General features: G+C 43.7%; 1 protein-coding gene across 2 annotated transcripts; it reads right to left on the bottom strand.

Moving 5' to 3' along the window:
* Positions 1-424: 424 nt before the first annotated feature.
* Positions 425-10355, bottom strand: MCEE (methylmalonyl-CoA epimerase). 2 transcript variants are annotated; one of them, XM_077473080.1, is made up of 3 exons: positions 10297-10355; positions 2570-2910; positions 425-740 (listed from the first exon to the last, which is right to left on the bottom strand). In XM_077473080.1, the coding sequence occupies exons 1-3, from the start codon at positions 10322-10324 to the stop codon at positions 588-590; spliced, it is 522 nt and encodes a 173-aa protein (XP_077329206.1). In that variant the 5' UTR covers positions 10325-10355; the 3' UTR covers positions 425-587. The 2 variants fall into 2 exon arrangements, with proteins under 2 accessions (XP_077329206.1, XP_077329205.1); XM_077473079.1 differs by having other exon boundaries at positions 10219-10347.
* Between the last annotated feature and the right edge of the window lie 5523 nt (positions 10356-15878).

The raw sequence follows: 15878 nt of genomic DNA, 5'->3' as shown, positions 1-15878 counted from the left end.
TCATGTGGTAAAAAGCCTCCGTCAGAGGCTCTTTACTGAGATCGGTATAGCGGTGTATCAGACTGACACACAGCACCGCCGATCCCCATGGGGGCGTGTGGCGGCCGTTATCCTGCTGGACATCATATGACGCCCAGTCAGGATAACTGAACCACCGCCTGGCCGCCATTCTGCTATAGGCTGGGCAGGAAGTGGTTAAACAGTATAGGCACTTATTTTTAAAGTTTTACATAGCTCTACCTGCAAAGGGGGCCAGCCTGAAGTGATCTAGCAGGACTTATTGTCTGAATAAAGTTCAAAATTAATGTTTGCTGCAACAGTAATACAAATTCGGTCACCAAACCACTTTAAAGTTAAACAAATAATTGTTGCAAGTTAATTAGTCAGCGTTTTCATTATTTACAAAGCTAGGGACTAGGGAAAGTAGAAAAGTCATATATTTTTAATTCATATGCTTAGACAATCAGTTCACTTACATGAAGACAAATCACAGAGAATGATCATAATTTAAGTGTAGTCAAACTTTCTAAAGATCCACAATTGACGTTACTTTCTTTAAGTCCATGAGTTTATTATGACAATAAGCACTAGGCTTGTTCAAGCTCCACCAGGACACCATCACAGTCTTTTGGGTGCAGGAAGACAACTGGCTTTCCATGGGCACCTATTTTAGGCTCTTCACTTAGAAGCCGAATGTTTTTCTTTTTCAGATCGGACATTGCTTCTTTAATATCATCCACCTGTGAAGATATAATTGACAAGGCAGTTAAAGCAGAACTTTACCCATAACAACTTCATAAAAAATAACGTTCTTTAGTAAGGAACATACATTCCACATTTATAATTATGCTACCAAAATTAGTGTGTGCTGTAAATTTCCTCCAGCAGCGTTGCTGGATCTTCTTGCTGGTCGCTGCCATTTTGCTGAAGCCAAGATCCCCTGAACAGCAGTAAATCATAAAGCAGAACTAAACTCACCAATTTAATGGTTTCAAAAAAAAGTTACATTCCTGTAAAAAAAACTGTTACATTCCTGGAATGCTGGAACTGCCAACTGTCACATTTGCTTGTGTCCTCAACCAAACTGTGAAACCATCAAGTGGCCGGTGTCATAATTGATCACATGTGCAGAACCATGGCAGCTGCACATCATACAGAAGCAGCTTCCTTGGCTGTAAAGGATAGGAGGGTTGAATTCCACTTTAAGGCTGTCAGCAGATCGGCCTCTACAAACTCTGCAGTGCCTAAAAATAAAGAGCAACTGAGCATGTGCAGAACAGGGTTAGACAGTGTATTACTGGATTTACAACAGTACAAGCACTTATTTTTAATGTTGTACATAGCTATACCTGCAAAAGGGGCCAGCATGAAGTGATCTTGCAGAACTTAATTTTCTAATCTTCCACTTTAAATGCAAACTGCAGGTTATTCCATGTTGTTTGCAAACATTGCTGTCTAGAAAGGTGAGATGTTCTAAAGTTTAAAAATTTACTGCCATTGACAAATTACTGATCAGTTCACTGGGCAGCATCAACAGTAAGTAAGAAATTAAAACATAACTAAAGATAGAGGTAGTCCACTTTCCAACAGTCCCTCAGATGCCAGAATCTTCTTCTGTGTAGTGGTTTTCAGACCTTTTCATTGGCTGGCACGGGATAATGTCTCTCCTGTACAGGCCTAGTCATCTGGCACACAGGATCAGGCCGGCTGCTATAAACTAAGCTGCCTAAGGACAGCTCAGTTTATAATCTAGGGATCGCAGTGATCAGGCAAGTAGGTGTCATTTATTTCAGAAGAGACATTGCATGTCTTACATGGTCCCCGGCTGCTGAGAGTGGCCCTTCACCATGTGATTTCTCACTAATCACAGTAGAAAGAAACCTTTGCATAGTAGAGATTGCTTATTACAGTAATGGTCACTGTAATAAGCTAAGTGTAAAAAAATAAAATATATACAATCATCACTGTTCACTGTCCGCTACCCCTCCCCAAGAATAGTATGGCTGAAAATGCTGCACAATGAACCATTAACAGCCAAAAGTAAACGTTAGTCAGCCCAATTTCCCCTGTGTATATACTACTTTAAAGGAAAACTTGTACATTCTTCATAACCAGCAAAGGAACATGGTAATTTTATAGGACAAATTAACTCTTCTACTGTAAAGTCACTGGCTTGTGTTGTGGAGACAGCGCTGGACTGACTGGATTAGTCACTGGTCCTGGGTGGGTATTCGTGTGAGCAAAAAGGAAGAAATTCCTTCCGGTGGATAGTGCCCAATGATGTATGGTGTCAATGGACCCTCTTGGGGATTGGGCTGCTACCTTTTCAGTGTGATCGTATGGTCGTTTCAGCATTGCAGCTTATAAAGCATGGATAATAGACATTTACTGAAAAGTATCAACATGTACAGTACATGAAGCCAATGCTTTGGGGGGGGGGGATGCCTGACCTTTTCTTTTAATTTTGGATATAAAAGTAGGGAAGGGCTCAAACCCATCAGAAACCCAAAGTGACAACCCATCTTTAAAGCTATATAGTATATAAGAAACGTAAGCATTGGAAAAGTACCTCAATGCATATATGATGCATTCCACCAGCCTTGTTCTTCTGCAGGAAGCCAGAGATTGGGCTGTTCTGCCCCAGGGGATGCAGAAGTTCCAGCTTTGTGTTTCCAAGTTCTACAAACACTGTGTACACTCCGTGCTCAGGAAGAGGGATGGTATCACTCACTTGGGCTCCCAAGACATTCTGATAAACAGACTTGGCCTTTTCTAAGTCAGGAACTGCAATGGCAACATGGTTGAGCCGTCCTAATTTCCACAAGGAATCTGTAATCTTCTGGACCAATGTTTGGGAAGCAGATACGCTTCTTTTTGTCTGAATGATGCCATTAATTCTACAAAATAACCCTGAAAATAATAAGAAATATTAGTAAGAAAAAAAGTATAGATGACATTTTAAAAATGTAAATTTTGAGAAGAAGGTGGTAAACTGAATTGATTCTTATCTTCTGACTCTGAAATGTGTAAAGCCACCGTTGTTTTTCTTTGAATGAATGGTATATGAATAAGACCCCTGCCAGGCCTTTTTTTTTTTCTGTCTGGGAGATTTCCCTTCACTTCCCGTTCCAGAGAGAGTCAGTAAGAAGCACTCTCTCCAAAGGGAGTGGATATCCCTTCTCATCAAAATATTTCTCCATTAAAAGATTCTCCTCACCGCCTCCTCACTTGACAATTAAGAATTTCCCATTACTTTCTATACTGGAAACAGTAGTATATACGTAGCCCTGGTTCACACTGCTGCGACTTCTCATGCGACTTGCTGCAACCTGCGACACAAAGTCACATGACAAGTCAAAACACATTAATTTCAATGTGTGCCTTTGTAATTGCTCAACTCAAGTTGCAGCAAAAAAAAAAAAAAGTTCCTGCATTCCTTGAAACATGAGTGCCACAGACTGCAATTAAAATCACAAAAATGGCAAGGAAGTTGTTTCTTTGTCTTATCTTTGTGACTTGGATTTCATCTACAGAGGGCTTTTTAACCCTATACTCCATTCCCATTCCATTTTCTGCTGTGTATCAATCCCTACAGCTCAAAATCTCCTTGCAAGCATTGTCACTTCCCAAAGCACATTGTCTACCTAGCAGGCACAAGGTAAAAAGGTAGTGGTGCGCGGTACTATGGTGAAGAATCTAGTTAAAACAGGTTTAATATATTCAATAGGTACTCAAAAGATTAGAAGATAAATGTAATATCGTCTGCACTACAAGTAATAAATGGAGCGTAGAAAAAGAAAAGACAATATATGTATATAAAAAAAATATATATATGTATATATAGTGAGGGACCCTCACTCCTATGCGTAGTAGTATTTTGAGTGGTAGACAAATGGATAAGAAAAACAATTAATGATAAATAAGACTGGTGGTCCCAATGCGATTTTTTAGGTAGCAGAGTTGCATAAAGTGGCAGTGCTGAGTATAAAGAAGGTCCGTGAAAATAACTACTACTGTATTTGTTTCAGTGACTAAAGTACTATACATAAAATAGTGGACGAAATAAAAAATATATAAAGTGAATCACCATGCGATTTGTTAAAAATGACGAAAAACGCATACAAAGTGCTAGTGCTGAACACTAAATAGATCTGAAAAGAAAATCTGCTAAGTCAAAGTATATGTGTAACAGTGTACAAAAGTAATCATTAGCTAGATAAGGCAAAAGATGTAAGTAATGCTTGCCTTGTGACTAAAGAAATCGCATATGGTGTTAAAGCCAAGGGAGGGTTAAGCAAAGTGACTCTGTGCGGGTGTCTTTATACCATAGACTTAAATATCGGTGCAGTGCACTAAATTGAATCATACAATCAAAGAAAATAAATCAAATTGTTAAATCAAAACAAAAACGCATAAACTCTGCTACCTAAAAAATCGCATTGGGACCACCAGTCTCCATTTATTACTTGTAGTGGAGACGATATTACATTTATCTTCTAATCTTTTGAGTACCTATTGAATATATTAAACCTGTTTTAACTAGATTCTTCACCATAGTACCGCGCACCACTACCTTTTTACCTTTTGTCTTCTCCAATTGGGGTTCAAGTACCCCATTTCAGTGTGTGCAGCGGTGCAACAATTAGATTACTCTTTGATTAGGCGCAGGAATATTCTCTTTTATACTTAGCTTGATACCTAGCAGGCACGTTTGCACAGTAAACTGTGTTTACAGCGCAGAAAATATGGCTTCCAAGAGACTGTGGGATGCTCTCGACAATGAATAACTCCATCTGACTTGTATGTGAGCGTCCTGCAATTTTTGATACAAGGGTCACAACCAATAAAAACCAAAGGCAAGCAAGACCGAACATGGTTAGAGGTAACAAGACTCTGCCATGAGGATTGGGAGTGCTTTTCATCCACAGAACAGTCCAAACAATGTGCGCTCAATAATATGTGTCAAACTCTGTGTTGTTATGACTGGCCAAATTTGCAAAGTATCAAAGTTGCATTCAAATCACATCAAGTTGCAAGCAAGTCACAATACAAAGTCACACTTTGAAGTCACGCAACCTGCTTGTGGCTTCCTTGCGACTTCTGTGATTCAACATTGCAGTCTATGACACTCAAGCCGTAATGCAAAGTCACATAAAAGTGGTGCAGGACCTATTTTATTTTGTTACTACCACTTGAGTCGCATTGACGGCACCCACTAAAATAAATATGTTTTTATTTGTCATACAACTTTATGAGTCGGAAGTCACATAATAAGTCACAGCAGTGGGAATCAGGGCTAAAGGGTAGCCACCAAGGAGTAAGTCCTCATTAAGCTAATACATCAAGCATCACCTAGCAAAAAAGGCAGTGTCTAGAAAACTCCAAGTCACACAAGAAATCGTGACTTTTTAAATCATTTTACTAACAGCATTTTGGTTTTGTAACTGTAGCAAACAGAAGGGCATAACCCAACAAGCAATATTTATCTAGGACTGTCTGATTGCCAAATGTCTTCCTTCAGATGTTAGAAGTGTATTAAAATACAATAAAAAAAAGAAAAAAAAAAATCTCCAAATAGGAAGATAATTTAAAGCTGAAGTTTAATCTGCCTCTATTTCGCCTCTTCTTACCCCGCTCCCCCTACCAACATGCTAATGAAATGTTTAAACAAAATCTTCCCATCTTTCTTTACATACATTATTTTGGATCCATGTCATCACTGGGTCTCTGTGATTCTCTATGGAATGCAGGCGGATTATGGCTGATGGGAGAAGAAGGGGTGCAGCAGGGTGCTATAGCTTTCTGAAAACATCACAGCACCCTGTCTCTGTATTCCACTCCAGAACCTGTCTAAGGCCTCTTTCACACGGGGCGGATCAGTAATGATCCGCCCCGTGAAGATCCGCTCGCTCAGCGGGGATCGCTCCGTTGTCCCCGCTGAGCCGGCTGCGGACAGGGCGGTCTCCGCACACTGTGCAGGGACCGCCCTGTCAGATCTCCGCTTTCCTCTATGGGGATCGGACGAGCACGGACCGTCTGTCAGTGTTCGTCCGATCCGCTCTGCAGACGGATAGAAAAATAGGATTTTCCTCCGTCTGCAGAATCGGACTGTTGCGGAGGCGGACGATATCGGGTGTCTGTGGATGCTCATCCGCAGACACCCGCTATCCCATAGGGATGAATGTATGTCCGTATTTCATCCACAAAACGGATGGATGAAATACGGACATATCGTCCGCATGTGTGAAAGGGGCCTAAGGGTGCCCCTCCAGACCCCTCAGTCCAGGTGCAAGCAGTGTGTTGGCTTGTGGGAGATGTTATGCAAATATAACGCCTTGATGGGTGAATGTGAGTCTGGAGGAGTGGGTATTCCTAAACAGGCTGAATTTCCAAGCAGACTACACAAGGTAACACCCCCATGCAATCTGATCTTCCATTATTGACAGAACTGAAATCCAATGAATGAAAGAGATGGGCCAGGGACAGCAAGGCTGGGGAGGAAAGGGCTAGATAAAGCTAGATGTTGCCTAGCCAGGAAACGATGCAAGCGCTATCTGAATTGTTGCAGCTTCTAAAGCCCCATTAACACTATCAGATTATCTGCTGAGTTTTTCCTTCAGATTTACCAAAACCAAATAATATGAGGACAAACCTTAGGAGTTTCAATGTGTATGCAATCAGGCAGGCCCTTCTACTACATGGTTTTGGTAAATCTGAAGGAAAAACTCAGCAGATAATCTGATAGTGTGTATGGGGCTTTACACACACTAGAGCTGCACAATTCTGGCCAAAATTAGAATCACAATTTTTTTGCTTAGAATAAAAAAATCACGATTCTCGTGACATAAAATCTTTCACATTATACAAAAAAAGGGCTAACTTTACTGCTTAGTTTTTTTTTATTTATTATTCCATTTAAGTAATAAAATAAAAATAAAAAAATGCATTTGAAAGACCGCTGCGCAAATACAGTGGGACATAATATTACAACAACCGCCATTTTATTCTCTAGGGTGTCTACAAAAATATATATATATTTTTCTAGCAAAAAAAAAAAAAAAAAAAGGGATTTTAACTTCAAATCAACAAATTTAAGAAAAAGGTTTAGTCTTTAACCACTTTCAGACCGGACCATTTTGCTGGCTTAATACCAGACTACTTTTTGCGATTCGGCACTGCGTTGCTTTAACTGACAATTGCGCGGTCGTGCGACGTGGCTCCCAAACAAAATTGACATTCTTTTTTTCCCCACAAATAGAGCTTTCTTTTGGTGGTATTCGATTACCCCTTGCGGTTTTTATTTTTTTCGCTATAAACAAAAATAAAGCGACAATTTTGAAAAAAAAACTCATTATTTTCTACTTTTTGTTATAATAAATATACCCCAAAAATATATATATAAAAAAAAATTCCCTCAGTTTAGGCCGATACGTATTCTACTTTTCTTTTTTTTACCAAAAATAACGCAATAAGCGATTATTGATTGGTTTGCGCAAAAGTTATAGTGTTTACAAAATAGGGGATAGTTTTATGGCATTTTTATTAATAATTTTTTTTTTTACTAGTAATGGCGGCGATTAGGGATTTTTGTGGCGGACACATCGGACATTTTTGGGACCATTGTCATTTATACAGCAATCACTGCTATACAAATGCAGTGATTCCTGTGTAAATGACACTGGCAGTGAAGGGGTTAACCAGGGGGTGGCAGTGTAGGGGTTAAGTGTTCCTAGGGGTGTGTTACTAACTGTGGGGGGCTGGGCTTTGTTTTAGTGAACACTGGAGCAGAGATCAGCGTCACTTGTTGCTAGGCATTGTAAACAGCATCTCCCCGTTCAGCCGCCCCGTGAGACGATCGCGGGCATCCCCGCGGCAATCGAGTCTGCGGGACCCGCAACCGGACTTACGGGGGTCCCGACCGGCACGCGAGTGTGCCGCCGGTGGCGCGCACGCGATGGCAGGCGGCATTTAAAAATGGACGTGCCAATATGCCTGCCCGTGCCATTATGCCAACGTACATCGGCGTGCGCTGGTCGGAAATGGTTAAGTGGTTAAACTTTCCTCACTTACACACAAGTCTATTCCATTGACAAATTGTTACAATGTTTATACTTAAGTTCAACTGATAAAGACAGATGCATAGAAAGAATTGTGAAACACTTTAGTCAAGATCACGATAACGATTCTTGATTAATTGGGCAGCTCTAATGCACACTGTGAGGAATTCACAGAGTGCAGTGATTTCAGTACAGGAGGGGAGCATGTAAAACTGTGCAAGACTGAAGGCAAGGCTGGCGATTATCAGTTTTAAAATGTAAAGGAGTATTTCTGCACACAGTTAAAGTAGATGAATTGTGTATTATAAACAGTTCATGTGTTTTGTTTTTACTCTTTGTTGCATTTCATGGCTGCTGATCTCCTGCAGCACTCCAGCAACAGCTCCAAGGCATTCCTTAGTACGGGTTTCCTGACAGTGACAACAGCAAAAAATGCATTCAAACTGAGAAACAGCAACACAGCGTGGTCACAACAGAAGTGACATAAGAAAGTCCTTTATAACAGGATCACTGGGTGTTATTTTAACTATTTAAAGCGGTAAAAAAAAAAAAAAGGCAAGCTGTTTACTTTTTTTCTAGGTAATATAATATCGCACTCTAAAATTTTGCATGCCCATGCAGCGGCGACATACAACATAAATCTTACTATCCATAGGGGACACTTTCAAAGCCTTTACATGTTATCACTTTAGATTTACAGAGGAGGTGTGGTGCTAGAATTACTGCCCATGTGACATTTGCGGTGATGCCTCACATGTGTGGGCCAAGCACTGTTTGCGTGCATGCGGTCACCTTTGCGTGCAAGCATGGGGGGGGGGGATGGTAACTTACAATTTTATATATATATATTTTTTTTTACACTGTGGCTTTAAATTTCTTTTTTGATCACTTTTATTGCTGTCAAAAGGAATGTAAGCATCTTTGTGACAGCAAAAGGCATGTGACAGGTACTCTTTTTGGAGACTTATCTGGGATCTATAAGACTCCCAAATCCCTCCTCTGCCCTTAAAAGAATTCAAAACACCCAGATCAATGTTTTTGAATGCTTCCGATTTTTATAAAATGGCACCGATGGCTTCCGAATAAACCGGCAGTGATGTCAGGCTGCTGACTTTTAATATAAGGACACTTACCTGTCCAGAGATCCAGCGATGTCCTCACTTGAACCGATACTTCAGTTGGCTTTAGATACATCTTAGGTAAGGGAAACCAGCAGCTGGTTTCCTGCTGCGCATGCGCAAGCCGCACTGCACTTTGTGACTGGTCCAGCAGTCTTCTGGGAGCTGTCATGTGTCCCAGAAGACTGGGGGGGGGGGGGGCGTGCGAACGTTTGTCTCAGATTGCCATGGCACATCTGACCAGTGGTGGGTGCTGGCACCTGTCAAAACTAGGTACCTGTTCCCTGCCCCAAAAAGTGCTAACTGTGGCAGTGAAGGATGCAAACAAGCAGAATGTCCCCTTTTGGGTGAAGTTCTGCTTTAACGCCTTTTAAAATTGTCCCTGCTCCCCTACTCCTACCTATCCTGACTACTCTGTAGGAAAAAAAAAAAAAGGGGGAAGGAAAGAACTGTGTACTTACCTTTTCTTAAATCCAGTCACGTGATTCTGCAGCTCTGGCACCCCTGTGTCAGGGAGCGCTCGGCAATGGCTGTGCAGTGGCATCATCCATCAGCTCATCATCTTCTCCCCTGCAGCAGCCGCTCACTGACACAGGGGAGCAGGAGCTACAGGATTACATAACTGGATTTAAAGAGGTAAGTACATGGATCTTTTTTACACAGGATAAGTAGAGGGAGGAAACGTAGTCAGAGTAAGGCTTTTCTTCCACTTTAAAGAGCGTTTTACAGACAGTATAATGAAATCCATGGCATGAAGACACACAGAAATGTATGAAAAGATGGCGGTGTCCTGGCTGTCTCTGGATTTTATACTCTGTAAAGCAATGAATGGGAACAAGCATGCTGCAAGTGAAGTCAGGACTCCTCTACATCCCTGTGGTGCAGAGAGCAGCAATCAATGTGAGATCAGTACACGGTATATGCCCACCCCCCCCTTTCACCACTGCATCAGCCATGACTTCTCACGCACAGCTCACATGTGATCAGCTCTTCCTCCTTCACTACAACACAGAGAGGTCATACTGCACCCGGATATCACACACAGGGGGCATTGTGATGAGGGAACGCCCGGGCTACACACAGAACTGAAGAGACACCCCGACCCCATCTGCCCGCACTACCTGTGACCCTGCACATGGACGCCGCCATATTGTTTACACTACTTCAACAAAACTTTATTACACGAGAAACAAACACCGCCTCCTAGGCTTCTATTGGACGGAATGCTAGATGGGGCGAGTTGAAGGAGATATGACATCTTAGTCATGTGACCGTCTGCTCCAATGTTTGGCTACCCGGCGACGTGTTGTATGTGAAGGTGTGTGTATATATATATAGCGAGGGGCTATAGGGTGCTGTGTGTGTCATACTATGTACATATATACAGAGCTCCCAACAACCCAACACTGCTATGTACATACAGAGCTCCCTACAACCCAACACTGCTATGTACATACAGAGCTCCCTACAACCCAACACTGGTATATACATACAGAGCTCCCTACAACCCAACACTGGTATGTACATACAGAGCCCCCTACAACCCAACACTAGGGATGAGCCGAACACCCCCCGGTTCTGTTCGCACCAGAACTTTCGAACGGACCCCAAATTCGAACGAACCCCATTGAAGTCTATGGGACTCGAACGTTCGAAATGAAAAGTGCTAATTTTAACGGCTAATATGCAAGATACTGTCCTAAAAAGGGTTTGGGGACCTGACTCCTGCCCCAGCGGACATGGGTCAATGCAAAAAAAAGTTTTAAAAACGGCCGTTTTGGCGGGAGCACTGATTTTAATGACGATTAAAGTGAAAAAAAAAGTGAAATATTCCTTTAAATATGGTGCCTGGGGGGTGTCTGTAGTATGCCTGTGAAGTGCCACGTCTTTCCCGTGTTTAGAACAGTCCCTGCACAAAATGACATTAAACGGAAATAACACCATTTAAAACTGCTTGCGGTTTTAATGTTATATCTGGTTCCTGCAATATGGTTGAAAATCATTGAGAAAAATGGCATGGGTAGCCCTCCCTGCCCATTACCAGCCTATTTGGGTCTTGTACGCATATTAAGGGGAACCCCGTACCCATATTAAAAAAAGAAAATGCGTGTGGCCCCCAGGCCCTATATACTCAGAACAGCAGTATACAGGCGGTGCAAACAAGACAGGGACTGTGTAGGTTTGTTGTGTTAAAGCAGGAGTCCACCGGGACTCCGCATTTTTTTTTTTTTTAAAAGCCAGCAGCTACAAATACTGCAGCTGCTGACTTTTAAATAGTGACACTTACCTGTCCAGCGCGCCCGCGATGTCGGCACCCGAACCCGATCGCTCGCTCGTGCCGCCGCCATCTTGGGTATGGGAATCAGGAAATGGAGCCTTTCGGCTTCATTTCCCGGTTCCCTACTGCGCATGCGCGAGCCGCGCGGCGCAATCCGGACGGTCCCCGCTGCCTCTGGGAGCTGTGTGTTTCCCAGCAGGCAGCGGGGCACTTGCTGAAGGGGGCGGGCGCTTGCGGAAAGGGGCGTAACGTACGCCCCTTTCCGCAGAGAGCTAGCCCGGAAGTGGGTGCAGTTACCTGGATTATCCAGGTAACTGCACCCCCCTCCCCCCTGAAAGGTGCCGATTGTGGCGCCGGAGGGGGGGGGATTCCGATGAGCGGAGGTCCATTTTAGGGTGGACCTCCGCTTTAAGTTGAATCTGTTTGTAATTTTCAACTGGTACATTTTTAAAGTGTAGCTCCAGTCAAAAAAACTATTTTAAAGCTTTTTGGAAAACATAGGGAAGGGTTATCACCCCTGTATAATTTGTTTTGTCGTCCATCTTTTTTCATCTCACTTGCTGTTGTCTCCTTCCGTTTGCAAGTAGGAGATGTTTGTAAGTTGGATGTTTGAAAGTAGGGGCCTGCCCTATATGCTATGCAGAAATGGCGGAACAAGGTGTTGGTTTTGCCACAACATTGTAAGCCCTCAAAGTGACTCTTGGTGGGCGCTGGAGCGCCCTGCTGTGAACAATTATATCAAGAATTGTAATTACATGCCATTGTTGAACAGTGGTAGAAAAATTGACCTTTGGTGGTTGTGGTCCTCACCGTTACTCTGGGTGGGCACAGGAAGGGGCCCTCCTGTGAAATATTATATCAAGAATTGTAATTACATGTCCCTGTTAAACAGGGGCAGAAAAATTTGGCCTTAGGCACTGCTGCTGGTGCCACCACACTGCAACCTCTCCCATATACTCTAGTTTTATTGCAGGAATTAGCCCTGCTGCAAAGCATTGCATCAAAAATTTTACTTAAACGTCCCTGTTAAACAGGAGCAGAAAAATTGGGCCTTAGGCACTGGTGCTGGTGCCACCACACTGCAACCTCTGCCATATAATTACAAATGACATTTGTTCTGCCTATGAAGCAATAAAATATTAATTTAAGTGGGAGTTTAATGTAGTGGTACTGGAGAAAAGAAAGAAGAATGCAATAGGAAAATAATTAGAATGCATAATTTGCTGGATCCATTGGGCTCCCAAAATGTTTTCTCTACCTCTTCATTATTTGACTTAAATACCCACTATCTTTTTCTATTAGGCCTTTTCCCCCTTACTGTGTGAAGCCAGATATACCCACGTAAATCCCCAAACTAGATCCCACATCCCCACTGTTAGGAGTACCACCGACCCAGGGGACCACCAGTCTCCTCCAATCCTCTCTGCTGACGTCCACCTTTTTTTTTACCATAGCCCATCCAATAGGAAGTGGCTACAACAGGCAGGGGTGTGGATTTTATCTCTGAGAGGGACTTTAAATGAAAAGTATAACATACAGTGGCAGTGCGTCCGTAAAGGGCGCAGGAGCGCTGCCCCCTCTCTTCTGTCACCGCTCTATCACCATAGATAGATTCATGCCTTGCATGAATCTATTTATAGTCCCCCTTGACACCCCCTATTCAGGTGTCTGGCCCCTTTTCTGGCGCTGGGCACCTGAATTATAGTGATGTTTTTTTTTTTTGGAAGCACCTGATTAGAGCCGTAGACTCTAATAGGCACCCAAAAAGGTGAACAGCGGGTGCAATGCTGTGCGTTTTCTGCTTACTCAATTGTTTGTTAGCAAAGCGAAGGAATTCACTTTGCTAACACTGAACCACCTCTCAGCCAATCAGGCGCTCGGGTCTGTTATCTGTCACCTGATTGGCTGAAACATCAGACGCTGTGATTGGACGCCTGATAGAGAGGACGGAAGAAGACATCAAGGAGCACGCAGGACACCGCCACTGACCCGCTGTGAGACAGGCAAGTGCCGGGGTGATACACACTGCCAGCATTTGATGGGGCACAGTTGCAGCGGCAAATGATGGGCACACTGGCAGCATTTGATGGGGCACAGGAGTGGCAATTGATGGGTACACTGGCAGAAATTGATGGGCATACTGGCAGCAATTGATAGGTATGGTAGTTGGCACAATGGCTGCTCTTGATGGGCACAGTAGCTGCCTTTGATGGGCACAGTGGCTGCGTTTCATGGGCATAATGGCAGTATTTGATGGGCACAGTGGCTTGCGTTTGATAGCACAGTGGCTGCATTTGATGGGCACAGTGGCGGCGTTTGATGGGCACAGTGGTTGCATTTGATGGGTACAGTGGCTGCGCTTGATGAGCACAGTGGCTGCGTTTGATAGACACAGTGGTTGCATTTGATGGGCACGGTGGTGGCAATTGATGGGCACAGTGGCTGTGGTTGATGGGCACAGTGGTTGCATTTGATGGGCACGGTGGTGGCAATTGATGGGCACAGTGGCTGTGGTTGATGGGCACAGTGGTTGCATTTGATGGGCACAGTGGCTGAACTTGCTGGGCACAGGGGCTACGCTTGATGGGCACAGTGGCTGCGTTTGATAGACACAGTGGTTGGGCTTGATGGGCACAGTGGCTTAGTTTGATGGCACAATGGCCGCAATTGATTTTCTTTTTTCAGTTTGTTTGCGCCTCCCCAAAAATTTTGAGCACCAGCCGCTAGTGGCACCAGTAGCTGCGTTTAATGAGCACAGTACTTGCGTTTGATGGGCACAGTGGCTGCGCTTGATAGGCACAGTGGCTGCGCTTGATGGGCGCAGTGGCTGCGCATAAAGATCAAGTAGGCTTTGTCCATTTAAGGGGTACATGAGACAGCATTTGCAGAGCGATCCAATTGATTGATATTGCAAAATCCTACTCTAACTCAGCACGCACTATCTCCTAACACTACTGACTGCAAGCTCTATTATAAAAGATAGATCACTAGCTATATAGGTGAGGTGAATATAGCGGTGTATACTGCAGTCAGGGCACACAGACAATAACCACTACACAACAGCAAGATAGAAAATCGTCCGAAAGCGATCGGTGTGTACTGTGTTGAAGGTACACAGAACACCCACTGCTTCAGACGCCAACACACTACACGAGGCCGCCGCAATGGCGGCCTTATATAGTGTGGGGCGTGCACTACACAGCCTGAGCTATGATTGGCCACAGGCATCCTGCCTGTGGCCAATCATGGCTCTCCTCGCTGCTGGCGCTGCGATTGGCCAAGCATGCGGGGTCACAGTGCATGCTTGGCCAATCATGAGCCAGCAATGCACTGCGCCATCGCACACGAATTTGACGCGAACGGACCAAAATGTTCGGATTTCGCCGAACGGACGAACAGCCAATGTTCGAGTCGAACGTACGTTCGACTCGAACACGAAGCTCATCCCTACCCAACACTGGTATATACGTACAGAGCTCCCTACAACCCAACACCCCTATATACATACAGAGCTCCCTACAACCCAACACTGCTATGTAAATTAAGGTGACCAGATTTTTAAAATGAAATCCGGGGACATTTTTTTTTTTTTTACTAGTAATGGCAGCAATCAGTGACTCAGAGGGACTGTGATATTGCGGTGGACAAATCAGACACTAATGCTGCGTACACACGATCGGTTTTCCTGTCGGAATAAACTCTGAAGGTTTTTCCGATGGAGTTCCTCTGAAGCTGTCTTGCCTACACACGATCACACCAAAGTCCGACGGTCTAGAACGCGGTGACGTAATAGCCAGTAGCCAATAGCTTCCGTCTCGTACTTGCTTCAGAGAATGCTTTGTTTTTGGTCCGTCGGAACAGCATACAGACGAGCGGTTACAGTGATCAGTGCTAAAAAAAATGTACGTCACTGTACTAATGACACTGACTGGGAAGGGGATAACATCTAGGGCAATCAATGGGTTAAATGTGTGCCTAACATGTTTTTTCTCACTGTAGGGCAGGTGATTTTACTAAGGGAAGACATAGATCCCTGTACTTGCTTTGCAGGAACACAGGATCAATGTCTTCCATACTGACAGAATGGCGAACTGCCTTGTTTACATAGGCAGACCACTAGGCGAGTCCACCCGATCCGATGATTGGCTCTGATACCCATAAATTCAGGATCACGTATATAAGTGATCCTGTGCAGTGCGACCACCCTGTAGCAGTAAATCAACTATCAGGCAATCGGCAACTGGTTAAGATCATCAGCATTATGATAAATCACAGGCAGCAGGCACTCTATCATGGCTCTGGCTGGCTCTGTCACAGTGTGTCACATAGCTGGTGGGTGCTGATTTTGTTAAGGCTGGATTCACACCTATGCAGTTTTAGTGCTTTTTGCATTTTGCAGATTTGCACTACAGTCCATTTAACATG

Source organism: Lithobates pipiens, unplaced genomic scaffold (assembly GCF_037356315.1).
Source record: "Lithobates pipiens isolate NorthernLeopardFrog02 unplaced genomic scaffold, aLitPip1_a1.2 Scaffold_8, whole genome shotgun sequence".
NCBI lineage: Eukaryota > Metazoa > Chordata > Amphibia > Anura > Ranidae > Lithobates > Lithobates pipiens.
This window is presented reverse-complemented; position numbering and strand designations above follow the sequence as displayed.